The sequence below is a fragment of the Microcaecilia unicolor genome, chromosome 11 (genome assembly GCF_901765095.1).
Source record: "Microcaecilia unicolor chromosome 11, aMicUni1.1, whole genome shotgun sequence".
Classification (NCBI taxonomy): domain Eukaryota; kingdom Metazoa; phylum Chordata; class Amphibia; order Gymnophiona; family Siphonopidae; genus Microcaecilia; species Microcaecilia unicolor.
The window spans coordinates 183887166-183907587 of NC_044041.1; the positions used below are offsets into that span (position 1 = coordinate 183887166).

At 43.6% G+C, this 20422-nt stretch overlaps 1 protein-coding gene across 1 annotated transcript in view; it reads left to right on the forward strand.

Annotated features, from left to right (window-relative positions):
• Positions 1-20422, forward strand: part of RPA2 (replication protein A2) — a 38567-nt gene that overhangs the window by 18020 nt on the left and 125 nt on the right. The window contains exons 3-9 of the mRNA XM_030219020.1: positions 1904-2005; positions 2827-2940; positions 9634-9708; positions 12800-12916; positions 14292-14417; positions 15735-15829; positions 18320-20190. Coding sequence (XP_030074880.1) covers positions 1904-2005; positions 2827-2940; positions 9634-9708; positions 12800-12916; positions 14292-14417; positions 15735-15829; positions 18320-18404 — 714 coding nt within the window. The 3' untranslated portion in view covers positions 18405-20190. The remainder of the gene's footprint in view (positions 1-1903; positions 2006-2826; positions 2941-9633; positions 9709-12799; positions 12917-14291; positions 14418-15734; positions 15830-18319; positions 20191-20422) is intronic.

The window sequence follows — 20422 nt, forward strand, 5'->3', positions numbered from 1 at the left end:
ATTTAGGGGCCTTCTTACCAAACAGCAGTTCACAAGCACCCTTATGCAGGTTTCCTGCACATTAAGACCATTTTTACCTCTGGGGTAAAGTGGCTGAATTTTTTTTTTTTATTATTAATGGCTATACAGTAATTTTGCCGTTAGCATGCGAGCCCTTTGCTCTACCCATTATGTAGGCGGTAAGGGCTCATGCACTAAGCACACACTTTGTGGTTAGTGTGCAGCAATGTAGTTGCGCTAACCCATTAGTGCAGAACAGACCCACTTTCTGCCCCAGAGGCCTCAGTGTAAAAAAAAAAAAAATTACAGTGCATGGGTAACGTGCGCATGGGATGCCTCAGTGCGCCCCCACAGTAGGCCACTTTTTGCTGCGATAAGCATGCGTTAGTGCTTTGTAACAGGGCCTCTGAAACGTTTGGATGTAAAAATGAGTGCAGGGTCATGAAAGCAGTTAAAGGTGCCTTAAGGAATCTGCCTTGTGATGTGCAGTCGTCTAATCCTACCCCACTATATAGGTTGATATCACTGTTTTATGTATTCAGTTATAGACCGTAGATTTGTGTGAAGACTGATACAACGTGATGTTATAGACTATAATGACATGAATAACAATTATAAACAACAAAATGGCACAGCGTAACCAGTAATGCATTTCTGGCTTATCTAAAGTGTGTTTGTAGTATATGTAAAAATGCAGTTTACTATCAGGCTTATTTTCGAAAGAGAAGGGCGCCCATCTTTCGACACACATTGGGAGATGGGCATCCTTCTCCCAGGGTCGCCCAAATCGGCATAATCGAAAGCTGATTTTGGGCGTCCTCATAAGTACATAAGTAATGCCAAGGGTCCATCAAGCCCAGCATCTTGTCCATGACAGCGGCCAATCCAGGCCAAGGGCACCTGGCAACCTTCCCAAACGTACAAACATTCTATACATGTTATTCCTGGGATTTTGGATTTTTCCAAGTCCGTTTAGTAGCTTTCTGTCGCAGGGACGACCAAAGTTCACGGGGGCATGTCGGAAATGTAGCGAAAGCGGGACTGGGGCATGCCTAACACATGGGCATCCTCAACCGATAATGGAAAAAAGAAGGGCGTCTGTGACGAGCACTTGGGCGACTTTACTTGGTCCATTTTTTACGACCAAGCCTCAAAAAGATGCCCTAACTGACCGGATGACCACCGGAGGGAATCGGGGATCACCTCCCCTTACTCCCCCAGTGGTCACCAACCCCCTCCCACCCTAAAAACTTTTTAAATATTTTTTGCCAGCCTCAAATGTCATACCCAGCTCCATGACAGCAGTATGCAAAAGCAGTTGTAGTGGGTGCAGTGTACTTCAGGCAGGCGGACCCAGGCCCATCCCCCTCCCTACCTGTTACACTTGTGGTGATAAATGTGAGCCCTTCAAAACCCACCAGAAACCTACTGTATCCACATGTAGGTGCCCCCCTTCACCCCTTAGGGCTATGGTAGTGGTGTGCATTTGTGGGGGGTGGGATTTGGAGGGGTTTTGGGGGGCTCAGCACATAAGGTAAGGGAGCTATGCATCTGGGAGCAATTTGTGAAGTACACTGCAGTGCCCACTAGGGTGCCTGGTTGGTGTCCTGGCATGTCAAGGGGACCAGTGCACTACGAATGCTGGCTCCTCCCACGACTGGCTTGGATTTGGTCGTTTCTGAGATGGGCATCCATGGTTTCCATTATGGCCGAAAATGGGGGACGGCCATCTCCAAGGTCTACCTAAATGTTGAGATTTGGGCATCCCTGACTGTGTTATCGAAACAAAAGAGGCCTCTTTCGATTATGCCCCTCCATGTATACCTTACCTCCTTATATCCAAGTGTTATCGATCCAGCTCGGCAACGTAAGGGAGAATAAATCTTTTCTCTTGGTTATACAGCGCTCCAGGTCGCAGCAGATTGTTCCTTGCACTGTATCTCAGCTGCTCTCAGCCTCTCAGACTGGTGAAGTGTTTGCAGTTGGAGAAGTTGAGCTTTCACAAGTGAGTACTGTATTGTGGCAGACAGATTCAGTTCCCAGAATGCTTTGGGGTAGAAGTTGAGCATGTTATACTCCGAAGTTATTACATGGTGCTCTGTGTTCTGGTCTTACAGCCAAGATGTAGGGTTCAATGAAGTGCCGGGCATCAGGTTTTATTGACAGCTTTAATGTGGCACAGGAGGGTACAGATATTAGTGGACACGTGAGGGATTTCACGATGCACTAAAAATCCTTAAACCCATCAACTCTGTCACCAGTTTATGTATGGACCAAAATGATGGCTAGCAGAAAACTGTTGTCTACATTACTTTTAGAATCATCTGTGGAAGTTTCCTCAGAGCACAAATATTGAGGGTACAGGAAAAATAGCATATTTCACAGGTTAAGCCCCTCCCCCCCTCCACGCACTCACACACAAAGGGTTCAGTTAGTTCTCGCCACTATTCCAGAGACTCTCCCGAGGTTTCTGAGATGTTTAGTCAGTGCATAGTAATGGGTCAAATAACTGTCACTTTGAATGGTAATTCCTGCATATCTCTCATTCTCTACAAGTTGTCCAGAGATGAGAAAGGGTTGCCCGGCTGGTTAGCTTTAGGTTAGCAAGTTGTTTCAGGTTGTTGTGTTTGTCTGAGTTTCTTCTTACTGTAAATACTAAGGAGCTGGGCTGGATAGCAAGAGAAGTTTCAGCTCAGTTTTCAGTTCTCTGTCTCCACCTGCTGGTTGATGGACACAACTATGCCGCACAGGTTCTGGAATAGTGGGAAGGGCTAATGGAAAGAAAATGATCAGGTAAGACCTAATTTCTCCTTTTTTTTTGTGCAGGTGGTTGTGATAGGAATAATCCGACATACAGAAAAAGCTCCAACAAACATTCTCTATAAACTGGATGATATGACAGCGGCTCCGATGGATGTCAGGCAATGGGTAGATACTGATGTAAGTACAGGCCCAGGTTTTGGACTTGAGTCAAGATCATTACCTGTGATACCTGAATTGTGACATGCTCCTTAATGAGAATATATAAATGAATGTTTCTTCATTCCCCTTTTGTTGTCTCCTCAGCTGTCTGTCTTTTATCATATAGCAGTGTTTGTTTAGCTGGGACAATAAACTTTTAAGAGTCTTGAAGCAAGAAAAGCTCTATCAGTGCAAGAGTGCCAAAAGAATGGAAGCACTCTTTTTTTTTTTTTTTTTTAACCTGGGGATGGCGGGGTGGATTCTCATCAAAACGGTCACTTTTCCTGTATTGTGAGCTGTGCATACTCCATTGTTTTCTTTTGTGACCTTTTTAGTCACCATCAATGTTATTTCCAGATTTTCAGTACCGGGTCATGTTCAGGCGCCGCGGCATTGAATATCCGGGTTTACACAGCCATCCATCTCTTCTGTAGTTAAGTGCGGTATTCAGCACTTAACTGCATAAGTGACATTGTATAAAAATAGGACTGACTTTTAATTCATTGTGATTTAATCGCTAAACTTAGGCGGTACCGCTTAAGTGCCGACTCCACCACCGAACCACCCACAAAATAGCCGGCTTTGAGTTCAGTGGTCTGTGATGATATTCTTCAGCACTAGCCAGTTAAGCGCTGCTGATCAGCAGCAGATAGCTCTGGACAAGCAATTGAACCGGCCAGGAGCCATTTCTGGACGGTAAAATTGTTTGAAAATTGACTGCTAGGAGAAAGACCCCCTCCAAGCCCACTTCGCCCCTCCCCCCATTCTCTATTTCAGTAGATGGCACCCTCATCCTCCCTGTCTCATCTGCTTGCAACCTAGGAGTCATCTTTGATTCCTCCCTCTCCTTTTCCGCTAACATCCAGCAGATGGCCAAAACCTGTCGCTTCTTTGTCTACAACATTAGCAAAATTAGCCCTTTCCTCTCTGAATACGTTACCAGAACCCTTATCCAAACCCTAGTCACCTCTCGCTTGGATTATTGCAATTTGCTTCTCACTGGTCTTCCGCTCAGCCATCTCTCTCCTCTCCAGTCTGTCCAAAATTCTGCGGCACGACTTATTTTCCGCCAAAATCGTTTTACCCACACTAGCCCACTCCTCAAGTCACTTCACTGGCTCCCTGTACGCTTCCGCGTACAGTTCAAACTTCTCTTACTGACATCCATTCTGCATCCCCCCATTACCTCTCCTCTCTCATCTCTCCCTACATTCCTCCCCGTAATCTCCGTTCACTGGACAAATCTCTCTTGTCGTCCCCCTTCTCCTCCACTGCTAATTCCAGGCTTCGTTCCTTTTCCCTCGTGGCACCTTATGCCTGGAATGGACTTCCTGAGCCTGTAAGCCAAGCTCCATCTCTACCTGTTTTCAAATCTATGCTGAAAACCCACCTTTTCACCACTGCTTTTGGCGCCTAACCACTACTCAATTCCCCTATCCTTCCTTAATTGTCTTGTTTGTCTGTATTTTTAGATTGTAAGCTCTATCGAGCAGGGACTGTCTCTCTGTGTCAGGTGTTCAGCGCTGTGTCTGGTAGCGCTATACAAATGTTAATAACCCTACTAAGCTATCAGCTAATTTTACAGATACAGAATTTAATGAGGAAGTCCTTCATAAGACCATTCTTCCCAAGATCCGTCTTCCGCAGCCTAGTACAATCCCTCGTACTCAGCCATCTGGATTACTGCAACTCACTGTACGCAGGCTGCAAAGAGCAAATACTGAGGAAACTTCAAACAGCCCAGAACACAGCAGCCAGACTCATATTCGGAAAACCAAAATATGAAAGTGCTAAACCATTACGAGAAAAGCTACACTGGCTCCCACTCAAGGAACGCATTGCGTTTAAAGTATGCACACTAGTCCACAAAATTATTCACGGAGAAGCCCCAGCCTACATGTCTGAGTTAATCGACTTACCGCCCAGAAATGCTAAAAAATCATCCAGGACTTTTCTCAATCTCCACTTCCCTAACTGCAAGGGCCTGAAATACAAAGCGCTGCACGCGTCAACCTTTTCTTACATGAGCACGCAGGACTGGAACGCGCTGCCACGTGGCCTGAAAACGATCTGCGAACAAACCAACTTCCGCAAATTATTGAAAACACATCTCTTTGAGAAAACTTACGGAAAGAACCAAAACACATAGATCCACACTCAATGTTCAGTCATACATCAACACATCCACTATGAATTTCCTATCCTGAAACCTCACCACACATATACCTCTACTCACAAAAATGTATACCATTTGTTTTTTGTCATGATATATTGCCCCTTAGCTCCTCGTTGTTTCCTTCCAATGTCTCAACGTTCTTTTCCATCGATATATTCCTTAACGTTACTTTGATTTTGTCTCGTATAACTCGTCACAATGTAATCCATAACCGAATTGTAACAAAATGTATTTCCATCATTCATAATGTATTGTAAGCCACACTGAGCCCGCAAAAAGGTGGGAAAATGTGGGATACAAATGCAATAAATAAATAAATAAATAAATGATTGTCAAGCAAGCTTCACAGACCGATCGGTTACTGCAGACAAGTCCTGTTCTTGATTTTTATTGAAGGATTGTCCGTGGCAAGAGACTGCCGGAGGCATTTGTTGTTGGCCTTGCTTCCGTATTTGATGCAGCTTCAAAAATTGTGATCTGTATTCTATTATACAAAATTTATAAACCACTTTCTGGCCAAAACTAGACTCATTCCGAGTGGTGAACAGGAATGATTTCTAGCTAGTACTTTTCTGTCTGTTCTTGAAGGATAGCAAATCTGGTGTTTGTGGTTAACGCTGGGGATCGCACAGAAAAGGGTGACCAAACTGATAAGGGGAAGGAGTGACTCCCCTGTGAGAAAAGACTAAAGAGGTTAGACTCCTGACCTTAGAGAAGATCTAATTCTTGTGCCTAGATGAATTCAAAATGCGCTTAAATATAATAGTAATAATGTATAATTTACATGAGTACATCCACCTTCAAACTACACGCCATCGCATTTAAGTGCGTTTTTGTAGAATAGTGGGTGGAAGAAATTGGTATTTACGCACATATGAGCACAGATGACGGCCCATATTCTGATCATTTATATGCATTCTTGGCACCTGAATATCGGCATCCACGTTATAGTATTACCCCCTAAGGTCTAAAGATTTCCATTTTTGAAGACCAGCTTTATGACTAAGAATGGAAATTTTTTTTTTGTTTGTTACATTTGTACCCCGCGCTTTCCCACTCATGGCTGGCTCAATGTGGCTTACATGGGGCAATGGAGGGTTAAGTGACTTGCCCAGAGTCACAAGGAGCTGCCTGTGCCTGAAGTGGGAATCGAACTCAGTTCCTCAGTTCCCCAGGACCAAAGTCCGCCACTCCTCCACTGCAGACTGCTCTTTTTTTTTTTTTTGTATAGCAAAATCCAGTTCCACCAAACCACCACATTTACTTGGGAATTGTCTTTCCAGTGCGAAATGACCGGTTTCAACTGCGGACTAACATTATGATTTGAACTCAGCTTTGTTGTGTATTTTATTCTGTTGTTACCTTTTGAATTTGTTGTATAATTAAAATCTAATTAAAAACCCCTAAGGGCGGATTCTATATAAGGTGCGACAAGTATTGCGTGTTAAATTGTGCGCACAGGCAGTTTATGCATTCTGCTCAATTGAGTAACAAGCCAGTTAGTCATAATTGGCCATAATTGGAATTTACACGTGCTTCTTTTTAGGCGTATTCTAAAAAGAGGTGTGTGTAAATTCCAACGTGCGTAACTGAAAAGGGTGCATGGCCATGGGAGGAGTGTAGGCGTGTCGGGGGGGATCAATCAAATTTACGCGTGTTATAGAATTCGGGGGAGCGTGTGTACATTTAGGCATGAACATTTGCACCAAGTGTAAATGGCCACGCCTAAAATGTACATGCATTCCCCCGGCCTATGCACTTGAAAGCCTATGCAACTTGAAAGCTAAGCAAAAAAAACCTGCGGTTTATCTCTCTATATAAAACGCACCTCCAACGTTCTATGAAGCCTCTTTTAGCCAAAAGTGAAGGGGGTGAGATCGCATTGTGTCTGCCCCGCCCACGCGTCAAACGTGATGACGTCGAGGGCGGAGCAATGACACTCAACCAATCGCATCGCTCGGCAGCGAAGCGTCAGGGAAGGAGGCGGCGCTCTCGATGTCTAGCCTTCCCTTCGCTGTGTTCCGCCTTCTTCTGACGTCAAGGATGACGTCAAAAGAAGGCGGAACACAGCGAAGGGAAACCTAGACGTCGGGAGCGCCGCCTCCTTCCCTGACGTTTCGCTGCCGGAACCGCCACGGAGGTACATTTTAAAAGAAGAAGAAAAAAAAAAAACTGATGCATGGATGCGAAGGGGGGGAGAAGAAGAGGGCGGGCCAGGCTGGGACATGGGAGAGAGAGGAGCATGGATGCGAGGGGGGGGTCATGGAAGGGAGAGAGGGGACTTGCTAGAAAAGGATGAATGGAGGCGGCAGGGGACAGAGGAGCATGGATTGCAGGGCAGGCCTCAGGCAGAGAGGGGAAATTCTGGATAGGAATGAATGGAAGGGGCAGGTGACAGAGTAACATGGATGGCCATGGATTGGGAGGGCAGGGCTCAGGGAAAGGGGAATTGCTGGATAGGGATGAATGGAGGGGACAGATGGGCATGGATGGATATGGATTGCAGGTCAGGCCTCAGGCAGAGAGGGGAAATGCTGGAAAGGGATGAATGGAGGGGGCAGGGGACAGAGGAGCATGGATTGCAGGGCAGGCCTCAGGCAGAGAGGGGAAATGCTGGATAGGGATGAATGGAGGGGGCAGGTGACAGAGTAACATGGATGGCCATGGATTGGGACGGCAGGCCTCAGGGAAAGGGGAATTGCTGGATAGGGATGAATGGAGGGGACAGATGGGCATGGATGGATATGGATTGCAGGGCAGGCCTCAGGCAAAGAGGGGAAATGCTGGAAAGGGATGAATGGAGGGGGCAGGGGACAGAGGAGCATGGATGGCCACACACACACACTCTCTATCACACTGTGTCTCACATACACACTTGCACACACTCTCATTCTCACACTCACACCCAGACTCACTCTCTCTCACACACACACTTTCACTCTGACTCTCAAACAGTCACTCTCACATACACTCTCCCAAACATACACACTCCGAGGAAAACCTTGCTAGCGCCCGTTTCATTTCTCTCAGACTCTCAGAAACGGGCCTTTTTTACTAGTAGAATTATAAACCGCAGGTTTTTTTTGCTTAGCTTTCAAGTTGCAATGCTGGCAAGCCTCTTTGAAATGATATTTCAAGATCTATCCATGACCGACATTTGCCATGTTTCACCAGACTGTGTCAGGGCCAATGGATTTTTTGTTTTCTTTTATTGCCGTTTGAACTTCGGCTGGTTTCTTGTATTCATATAACAATCCTCATCTCCATCACCTCTGCTGGGAGGCTGCCCCACGTGTCTTTCTGTTTTTTCTGTTTCCATAAATTTCCCCTATCCCTTTTCACCTTCGTTCTATACCCCTCTCGTTCCAGACCTTCCTAAGAGTCCCGCCTCCTTGCATACCATTAAAATATTTGAATATCTCTACTATATCTCCTGCTTTTCTTCCAAAATATGCCTATTATCTTTGTTCCCATATACTTTATGGCAAACATCATGAGCTAATTTAGTAGATGCCCTCTGGACAAACTCCATCCTATTTATATCTTTTTTTTGAAGGTATGGTCTCCAGAATTGGGGTATAATTTTTCCAAGTTAATGATTTAGAGGCACCTCTGTCCTAGCCCAAGGCTAATTATGATTATAATTGCTTTCCAGAATGTATTTTATCTCCTTTTCCCCGCTTTTATTTATTTATTTTATTGCATTTGTATCCCACATTTTCCCACCTATTTGCGGGCTCAGTGTGGCTTACAATACATTGTAAATAATGGAATTACGATTTGTTACAAATCAGTTATGGATTACATTGTGAGAAGTTAAGCGAAGACAGAGTCAAGGTATCGTTAGGGAATAGGACAAGGAAAAGAACAATGGAAAGAGACAACGGGAAATTAATAGGGTAATAGAACCTTTGCAAAAGAACATTCGGTATAGCATTTTCTGTGAGTGAAGGTTTAAGTGTGATAAAATTACGGGGGATGAGAGTTCAGAAAAGAATGTATTGGTGTATTTCTGGAACAGTGAGTGTGGACTTCATGTGTATTGATCCTTACAGTAAATTTTATCGAAGAGATGAGTTTTCAGTAGTTTGTGGAAGTTGGTTAGCTCGTGGATTGTTTTCAAGTTGCATGGTAGTATATTCCAGAATTGCGTGCTTAAGTAAGAAAAGGTTGATGCGTGCAGCGCCTTGTATTTTATGCCTTTGCAATTAGGGAAGTGGAGATTAAGAAAAGTTTGAGATGATCTTTTAGCGTTCCTGGGTGGTAGGTCTATTAAGTCAGACATGTAGGCTGGAGCTTCACCGTGAATAATTTTGTGGACTAATGTGCATACTTTTATACTTTTTAAAATTTAAATTCCGATGGGACCTGGGAATGGGTGATGTCAGGCCACACATCCTGCTCCAAGCTGGTGATGCCGCTTTAGGTGACCTAGTTCTTTGGCATTTTCCATGTGATAATTCAAGTTAAGCCTTACGAGGATTTTTTTTTTCCAGGAAGCAGGCAATGAGAACGTTGTGGTCCCTCCAGGAAGTTATGTGAAAGTGGTTGGCCACCTGCGATCATTTCAGGTAAGAGCTTTGACTAGAATTTCCTAATGTGGTTCCTGTAGGCTTCTGCGTGTAAATACTGTTGGATTTTTAGTTTATTTGCAAGGTTCTAGAAACAGGATTGATGGGTGTCTTTCTCAGTTTTCCAAGCCTGGATTGGTGACCCCATAGTCAGCCATGTTTTTGAGACTATCCAAAAGAAATACATAGGAGCAAAAATTTGCATGTGTTGTTGCCTCAGTATATGCAAATTTCTCATTGATATTCATTACGGATGTCATGAAACCCCAACTTAATTGTGGTTACCAGGAAAGGTTTGGAAAATCCTGATCTAATGGGTTTTCCTTTTTTTTTTTAATGGATTTATTTATTTATTTGTTACATTTGCATCTCACGTCTTCCCACCTATTTGCAGGCTCAATGTGGCTTATGTAGTACCGTAGCGGCGGTCACCGGTTCCGGTCTCAACAAATATATATTGTGCACAAGTACAAGTTGTGATTGTGGTAGAGTATGGTTCATATACGGTAGATACATTGGGAAACGTTAGGTAGGAAGAGGGAGATAGGGGTGAGTCCATCAAGTTCTGCTGCTTTTGACTTCTAGCCACAATTGCCCTCCCCATGTCCCTTCCTCCCTTCTCACCCATTACTTCCCTCACCCGTAACTGTCTTGTCTGTCTGTATTATTTAGATTGTAAGCTCTTTTGAGCAGGGACTGTCTCTTTGTATCAGGTGTTCAGCGCTGCGTGCGTCTGGTAGCGCTATACAAATGCTAATAATAATTGTGTAGCAGGCTCTCTGGTTCTTATGTTGGGTTGGTGGGGTATACCTTTTGAAACAGGTTTGTTTTTAGTTTTTTCCAGAACTTTAGGTAGTCGTATGTTGTTTTTACTGTTTTTGGTAGTGCGTTCCATAGTTGTGCGCTTAAATAGGAGAAGCTGGATGCATATGTTTTGTATTTGAGTCCTTTGTTGTTTGTGTTTGGGTAGTGGAGATTAAGATATGTTCGAGCTGATCTTGTTGTGTTTCTGGTTGGGAGGTCTATGAGGTCTTTCATGTATCCTGGGGCTTCGCCGTAGATGATTTTATGGACCATGGAGCAGATTTTGAAAGCAATATGTTCTTTGATTGGGAGCCAGTGGAGGTTTTCTCGGAGGGGTTTGGCGCTTTCAAAACGCGATTTTCCAAATATAAGCCTGGCTGCTGTGTTTTGAGAGGTCTGGAGTTTCTTTATAATTTGTTCTTTACAGCCCACATAGATTCCGTTGCATATGCACTAAACCCCTGATTCTATAAAGGTCGCCAAAGATTGCATGTGTAAATTTAGGCGTGATTCCAATTTACACATGCAAGTTGAATAATAAGCTAATTAGTGCCAACAATTGGGTTTTTAACAATTATTGGTACTAATTAGATCTAATTGGATGTTGTGTTTAAGTTAGGCGCAGGATTGTGGCCTGAAAAAGGGGGGGTGCGGAAAGGGGACGGTCGGGGCATTTCAGGGTGGTGGAGGTGTGATTTTGAGTTGTGTAATTATTAAAAAAAGGTGCCTGCACTTAAATGTAGGCGTGGGCATTTGCACCACATTTTCGTTGGTGCAAATGGTCACGCCTAAATTTGCGCGCAATCATAACGCTCAAGCACTATTCTTTATACTGTGCCAAACTTTAGGTGTGGTTTATAGTATACAGTTCTAGCGGATTTTTGTTTGGCGCTGATTTTTGAGTTACCATTTACTGAATCTAGCCCTAAATATGTACAAATGGCACAGGGTCTCGCCAAGTGGGAGTGGCTGAAGCAGTAGCAAAATTCCAGTCTTCTAGTTTACACTAACTACTAGGCCATACCTCTCCCAGGATTATAGGTTAAAAAAAAAATTGCTAGGTGACCTTTATTGAACTGGGGTGTACATTCCAGTATTAAAACCTAGGGGCTAAATCTGTACATGCAGCCTAAAATTAGGTGCTGGGATGATGTGCACCAAGCACAAATCTATATTGGTCATTATGCATCTAATTGCCATTATAGAAAATTAGCGTAAGTCCGCAGTTATGCACCTGATTTTTAAGTGTGAGCACTTACGCGCTAACTCATGACTAACTGCTCTCAGGCAGGTAACTGATGATGATCTGTAACATGGGTGCACAAGTGCTACGCACAACCCTGACCAACTCATGCCCCTCCCAGGTCCAAGCCCCTTGCACTCGATGGATTTGGCACACTCAGTTTGTAGAGTACTGACCATTATGGGCCAGATTCTGTATATGGCATCAAAAAGAAGGCGCTGAACAAAACTGCGCTTAGCGCTATTCTATAAACCTTGCCTAAAGTCTTCAAATCTAGGCTGAAAGCCCACCTTTTTGATGCTGCTTTTAATTCCTAATCCTTGCTTACTTACCCATGTTTTATCATTCCCACCTTAGTAATTCCCTTATCCCTTATTTGTCCTGTTTGTCCTAATTAGATTGTAAACTCTGTCGAGCAGGGACTGTCTCTTTTATGTCCAGTGTACAGCACTGCGTACATCTAGTAGCACTATAGAAATTATAAGTAGTAGTAAGTAGTAAAGTTAGGCATGGTTTAAAGAATATGTATAGTGGCTGTGCTGTGACTAAAATTTTAGGTACATCCATTTACTGATGAAACTATTTAACGCTAGTAAAGGTGACATTATTTCTCTGTAACAAACGCAGCAGCTGCAGTTTGAAATAGTTGTAATTTTTATGCTGTATTTATAAAGTCTTAAACTTGTGTATTTTTATCTCTCTGTCATTTCTCTGGAAATTGCTGTCTCTTTCAATGAATACTGATCAGAGGATGGATAGATTGGATGACTGAATAATTTTAAGTAATCTTTAAGTGTGTATGTTTTTAATAAGCTTTATGTTGTGATTTATGTGAACCTCCTATATCAAACATTTTGTTTGTAAAGCATTACAGAAGAACTTTTTTTAAGATAAAGTGTCTTAATATGGTAAATGCACATTTCAGTTTGTGCGATATTCACCTCCTGTAGTCAAAGCGGAGTCTAGTTTTTCAGAATCGGTCACTTCAAACCATTGTGCTTCCTGGAATCAGATTTTTTTTTTTCTGCATCTTTTCCCTTGAAGAATAAGAGGAGCCTGGTTGCATTTAAGGTGATGCCTCTAGAAGACATGAACGAATTCATCTCCCACATGCTGGAAGTTGTACACTGTCACATGACCCTCAGCATGGCACAGGGCACGGTATGTATAGAGTACGGTTTGCCTTCTGAAGACGTGTGTATAACCAGAAGATAGCAGATTTTCCTAGGGCATGGCATGTGCACCCATAGTGCAGCAGGTTCTTGTACTGCACAAAATAAATATATAGAGCAGAATATTCGCAGGGCATGAAGTGTACACGTAGAAGGCCATGGGTTTTCATAAGGTGTGGTATGTAGGCCCGTTATGGAGAATGGTACGTATTTACATTGTACAGCACATTCTTTCATGGCACAGCATGTACACCCAGACAACAGCTGATCGTGATGTGCACTCCTAGAACATGTAGATCAATCTCGTGCATATTCATTGTGGAAATCTTGGCTGGATTTTGGCTCTTGAGGATCGTAGTTGCCCATCCCTGCTCTAAGCCCATATGATATATCACCATTTTGTTTGAGCAAGAATTAACTCCTTGTCTCTTGCTGTGTTTAATACATGTGGATGTTTTAACTTACTGCACACCGCTTGGTGCTAGAGGCCATTTCCAGCAAAGGTGTGGGGGGGGGGGGGGGGGGGGGGGGGGGGGGGGGGGGGGGGGGGGCGGTGCGGTGTCACTGCTTAACATGTGGTATATTTTCAGTGCAAGCACAAGTCTTAGTCCTTCATGGTCCTCTTCATCCATGGTATGATAGCAGCAGTGCCCTGTGGTATCTTTTATATTGCTCAGGGTGCTGAAGCCCTCTGGCATATCTTTTCCCCATTTAAGAAATATATCTGTATACAAGTTATGGGTTAATGCCATTGAAAACTGTCTTGTCGTGTGATAATATGAAGCATGACGAGAGATGGATGTCGGGGTGTCTTTTATGCCCGTGTAATTTGAGTTTCCTGACTTGTATGATGATTTTGGAATATTTTTAGCGTTTTAACCTTGCCTTTTTAAAAATTTGATAGAAAAACTATATCATTTTCACACCACTAAATCCTAATGTCTTGATATAGTGCAAAGACAGCCCCACTCTTCTTTGGGAAAAAGTTTAGACTGAACTTTGACCAACCAGACATTTCTAGTTCATGTTGAGATGTACGACCATAGTGTCTTTCCACAGTACATATGTACCATCAGACTTTACCTTACTGCTGTTTTTATTTTATGCACAATGGGGAGAGCTGTTGCAGGAAAATAAAAACTTTTAGTATTTGTAAGCAAAGAAATGAGGGGGAAAATGAGCTTCGAGCTGTTGCAGGAAAATAAAAACTTTTAGTATTTGTAAGCAAAGAAATGAGGGGGAAAATGAGCTTCGCAGTTTGTCGTTTGTAGAATAGTCCATTGCTTTTTTGCAGTGGAATAGGCCAGTTAATAGACTTTTCAGATGCTTTACAGCAGCCGTGGAATGTAACCATACGTGTTTAGTTTTCAGCAGGGGGCGGCGCATCTCTTGCGAGTATTCCTGCCCGTTCTGGGACGGGAGAAGTAGGAAGTGGCTATTCTGGAAGCAGTGACACGCAGATGAATGGGCTGACACCACACCAGAGCCAGGTAATGCATAGGATCATTGATTGACAGATTTTTCAGTAGTGACTGCTGCTTCTGGTGGCATCCTAAGAACATAAGAATAGCCATACTGGGTCAGACCAATGGGCCATATCTAGCTCAGTATCCTGCTTCCAACAGTGGCCAATCAAGGTCACAAGTACCTGGCAGAAACCCAAATAGTAGCAACATTCTATGTAGAACCACAAAGAATAGCAAGATTCTAGAATCCTAAAGAGTAACAAGATTCCATGCAGAATTTCAAAGAGTAGCAACATTCCATTTTCTCCAATCCCAGGACAAGTAATAGTCTTCTGCATTATGAACCTAAGAATAGCCATAGTGGGTCAGACCAATGGTCCATCTAGCTCAGTATCCTGCTTCCAACAGTGACTAATCCAAGTGACAAGTGCCTGGCAGAAACCCAAGTAGTAGCAAGCAGTATTCCACGCTACTGATCCCAGAGCAAGCAGTGGCTTCCCCATGTCTGTCTCAAAAGCAGACTATGGACTTTTCGTCCTGGAGCTTGTCCAAACCTTTTTTTTAAACCCAGAACGTTATCCTAGTAATCTGGTGCTATTTACTCCACTGGTACTGTTGTGCAATATATAAGTCGGCCACTGCAGCACTGTTCCCTCCCCAGAACACCTAAGCAATGTGATTAAACCTCTAAAATAGCGTTTTGTCCTTGGCCAGTTTCAAAGATGCATAGTGTAAAATATAGTATAAAGCACAATGCTATGCAACGTTTTGAACAGAAAACAATAAAAAATTTTCTATTCATGGGCAGGCTACATAGACTGTGTTCATTGCCATCCTACTTGCGTTATGGAGGTGGTGATGAGAAGAAACTTCTCATTCTGGAACGTGCTAAATCCTGATTTCAGGGGAAAACCGCATTTTAATTTGCAATTTATTTTTTTTTTCCCATACTTGGAAAAATGTTAACACCGTGGAATATTGGCAGGAGCTTTCTTATCAGCTGTTAGGCATCTGTAGACCTTGCTTTAATGTTTGTCATCTTATGCTTCCCCTATAAATGTTTGAACTCCTCAGTCTTTTTAGCTAGTGCGCGAAGGGGGTAAAATTTCATCTGGCAGCAGTCGGTGGTGAGGGTTTTTTTTTGTTTGTTTTTTGCTTTTTATCTTTTTTTTTTTTTTTTTTTAATCTTTTTATTTATTTTTTAAACCACTACTTGCTGAATTGTGCTTGGATATTCTGTGCTGTCCCCTAGTGATTGAATGTTAGGCCTTAAGAGTTTAATTAGCAAGACCACCAAACTACTATACTAGTGCAGCCTCTGAGGTTTCTTGCTCTTTGTAGGTATTGAATTTGATCAGAAGCTATCGTGGCAATGAGGGCATGAGTTTTGATGAGCTGAAGAAGAGGCTGCATGGATTGAACATAACTGCAATCAAGTGAGTACTGTGGGAGTGAGGGTCTGCAAAAGAACAAGAGTCGTATGCCACTGTAGTTTCTTTCTGCTCCTTTGGGCTTCCAGCTCTGTCCGAATCAGATTCTGTTGGGCTTTGGTGCCATGAACCTGCATTCATAGCTACCTGAGATGGAAGGTTTCTCCATTTTTCATAGATCTCTGTCCTAACTTGGTCCACCTATTGCAGGAAGAAAAATCTGGCCTGATGATCAAATCCAGGTCTTTTGATGGAGGGTTTCTCCATTTTTCATAGATCTCTGTCCTAACTTGGTCCATCTATTGCAGGAAGAAAAACCTGGCCTGATGATCAAACCCAGGTCTTTTGATGGAGGGTTTCTCCATTTTTCATAGATCTCTGTCCTAACTTGGTCCATCTATAGCAGGAAGAAAAGCCTGGCCTGACGATCAAACCCAGGTCTTTTGATGGAGGGTTTCTCCATTTTTCATAGATTTCTGTCCTAACTTGGTCCATCTATTGCAGGAAGAAAAACCTGGCCTGATGATCAAACCCAGGTCTTTTGATGGAGGGTTTCTCCATTTTTCATAGATCTCTGTCCTGACTTGGTCCATCTATAGCAGGAAGAAAAGCCTGGCCTGACGATCAAACCCAGGTCTTTTGATGGAGGGTTTCTCCATTTTTCATAGATCTCTGTCCTGACTTGGTCCATCTATAGCAGGAAGAAAAGCCTGGCCTGACGATCAAACCCAGGTCTTTTGATGGAGGGTTTCTCCATTTTTCATAGATCTCTGTCCTAACTTGGTCCATCTATAGCAGGAAGAAAAGCCTGGCCTGACGATCAAACCCAGGTCTTTTGATGGAGGGTTTCTCCATTTTTCATAGATCTCTGTCCTAACTTGGTCCATCTATAGCAGGAAGAAAAGCCTGGCCTGACAATCAAACCCAGGTCTTTTGTATGGCAATACACAACACTTATTATTGAGCCTCTACTGGCTTGCTTATTTTTTGCTTTTGTATCAGGGTGGTTACTGTGGGCTTTCACTTTGTGATCCTTCTGGTACTGAACAGTTTGGAAAACGCCTTGTCTAAGCAGGGCTGTGGATTTGAAGTTAGTAAAAATGTACAGTCTCCGACTCCAGATTCAACATAAAAACTTGCAACAGTGTATTGGTATATTTTCAGTTGACAGCATTTTTTTTTTGTTCAGGTTCCTTGTTCATACGTCAAATAAATATATTTTGTGGTTTAAGTCTTCATTTTGTCCATAAAGAAATATCCTGTGCTGCTCTAATCATAAGTACATAAGCATCGCCATGCTTGGACAGACCAAGGGTCCATTGAGCCCAGCACCCTGTCACCGACAGCGGCCAAAAGAACAAGCAATTTGTCCCGCCCATCCTAGAAATACTGTATTATTCCCTCATCCATTCAATAACATTCTATGGCTTTTTCTTCCAGGAAGCCGTCCAACCCTTTTTTGAAGTCCACTAAGTTAACCGCCTTAACCACCTTTTCCGGCAGCGAATTCCAGAGTTTAACTACGTGTTGAGTGAAGAAACATTTCCTCCGATTCGTTTTAAATTTACCACACTGCAGCTTCATTGCATGCCCCCTTGTCCACATCGACCCGTTCCATTCCACTCATCTTATAGACCTCTATCATATCTTCCCTGAGCCGCATTTTCTCCAAGCTGAAGAGCCCCAGCCTCTTCAGCCTATCCTGATAGGGAAGCTGTCCTGTCCCCTGTATCATCTTTGTCGCCCTTCTCTGCACCTTTTCCAATTCCACTATGTCTTTTTTGAGGTGCGGTGACCAGAATTGAACACAATACTCTAAGTGCGGTTGCACCATGGAGCAATACAACGGCAGACTAATATCCTTATTTTTGTTTTCCATCCCTTTCCTAATGATACCCAACATTGCTTTCGTAGCCGCAGCAGCACACAGCACATTGAGCAGAAGTTTTCAACGTATCATCAACGACGACACCTAGATCCCTTTCTCGGTCCATGACTCCCAATGTTGAAACGTGCATGACGTAGTTATAGTTTGGGTTCCTCTTTCCTACATGCATCACTTTGCACTTGTTCACATTAAACGTCATCTGCCATTTAGACACCCAGTCTAGTAAGGTCCTCTTGTAGTTTTTCACAATCTTCCCGCGATTTGACTACTTTGAATAACTTTTGTGTCATCGGCAAATTTGATTGCCTCACTAGTTACCCCCATCTCTAGGTTATTTATGAATATGTTAAAAAGCAGAGGACCCAGCACCGATCCCTGAGGGACCACGCTAACTACCCTTCTCCATTGCGAATATTGACCTTTTCTATCTTTCAACCAGTTTTTAGTCCACAGTAAGACACTACATGTAGGTGCTGGGGTCAGACAGTAGAAAACTAGAGTAGTCTGAGTCAAAGATTTGGTGTGCAGCCCTGTGTCTAAGGCACCTAATCTTTGCGATAGTGGACCGGGATATAACACGGGCCATTCTTAATAACTTTCTCTTGCAGGCAAGCAGTGGAGTTTCTTAGCAACGAAGGTCATATCTACTCCACAGTGGACGAGGATCACTTCAAATCCACCGATGCTGACTGAATAAGAAGGTGCCAGCTGTGAACTGTTCAAGGCAGTACTGGTTATGCTATCCAAGTTGCCTTTAAACACCCAGGAATCCAGACCCTCCAGACCCAGGATGGAATTGCACCTGAAACACTATTTTCTCATGAGAACTACTCACTGTGAACCTTTCTAGAGCAATGTTTCAGCACTGGCTGACAAGGACTTCTCTCCTTCCTGGTTCTAAAAGTAATAATATATATTTAAGGATAAATCATTAGTAAACTACTGCCATTCCCCAGTTGGGGAAAATAAGCTGATTCTTCCATAACAGTAAAGAAGGCATTACTGCATTGTCTCTCATCTGTGAGAAGAAGTGGCACACAGACCTTCCAACACTTAAGGGAAACACCAGAAGGTCAACAGTTTATTTAAAGAAAATCACAAATCTAGGGCCTGAGGGAGCACTGTAAAGACAATATATCACCAGGAAGTATATAATGAAGTGCAGTTACCTCCTGCTGATAATATTGTTTCCCTTTGGTATTGGAAGGTCTGTGTGCCACCCCCTACTTTAGGCTTTTTTTTTTTTTTTTTTTTTTGCATCCATCGTATGGGGGGGGGTTCTCTCTCTCCCCCCCCTTTTTTTTTTGGACTTTTATCTATGAGTGCCTGAGGGCCACACCCTTGACTCTAGGATCTCCTTGTTGCTGTCACTGCTAGATGAGAGGGGGTAAGGATGTGCTCGCTAGAAATTCTGAGGTCTAAACCCTTCCGATGTGTAAAAGCGCATTTATCCCCCTGTTTACAAAGCCGCACAGCAATGCCGACACAGCCCATTCACTTTGAATGGGCTGTGTCAGTGTTACCACTCTGGCAGCTGTTACTGCAACTTTGTAAACAGGGGAGTTAACCTAGTTATCATTTGATCTGTCTTTTGCTCGAAATATATTCTTGATTGATAAGGAGGGCTCAGCTAGGAGTCTGAGAGGTTTAGTTATTTAGTATAAAATCAGTGGGATTGTTTGGAGAATGCTACTTCATCAACCCCACTCACCTTATTTTTCCCCCAGAGGGACTAGAACAAACCAGTGTATATGGGGAGTTCTTTGGGGGGGGGGGGGATTAGGATAGTTTCGTGTTCTTTTGCTATTCTCCCCCCCCCTCCCCCTTAAAAAAATCAGAGATAGTGAGATGTCTTCTAGAAGTCTCTGGCCAGATACGTGGAATTGCTTGCCCTCCTTTCTAGCCACCTATCTTTTTGAGGGTCACGGTCCATGTGCTGTCTTGTTCATTACCTTCTCCCTTTATCCTTGATAAAGGCATGTGTACTAACATCAACTTTCCAATAAACATAGTGTGCTTCTCCTTCCCAAGCCGTGTCCTCTGCATTCGCCAGCTGGCAGACATCTCTTGCCAGCAGCTGCCTCTTCCTTAGCCGGAACTACACTGCAGCTCCCTGCTGTGATTAGAGTTGGCTGGAAATACAGGAGCTTCAATCTGTGAGGAGGCAGTTTAACAGTGCCATCTTTGCTGCATCCCAGTGCGAGCATAGCTCTTTCCTGGTGGCTTTATTTCCTACTTCTGTTTCTGTTGATTTGATCAAGTTGGAGGGCAACCAAAACCAAATGTGTGGCTGAAATTTGACCCTCCAGGCCTACTCCTTCAACCCCTGGTGATCTAGTGTTTAGTCGAGATAGGAGTGATTTCCCCAGTCACTCCTGCCCATGCCAGCTCCAGGCTTAAAATGGCTGCCACGCTCTCTAGCAGCAGTCTTGGAAGGCCTGCCATGAAAGATCATGGCAGCAGAGAAGAGCTAGAGAGGGTTGCCAGCTGGGAAAATTTTTCCCAGCCCGAAACTAGCTGTAAACCCGCCCGTAGCCAATCCTCGTCTTCCGCATCACCGAACCCCGCCCCTGAAAGGCTTCTATTGGTCCAATTTGGACCAATAGAAGCCCCGGAAAAAGCCGCCGAACTCGCACAGCGGCGACGGGAAAACCGCCCAAAAAACCACGGCTGGCGAAATTTTCCCGCCGCCGCTGGCGAAAACCCGCCCA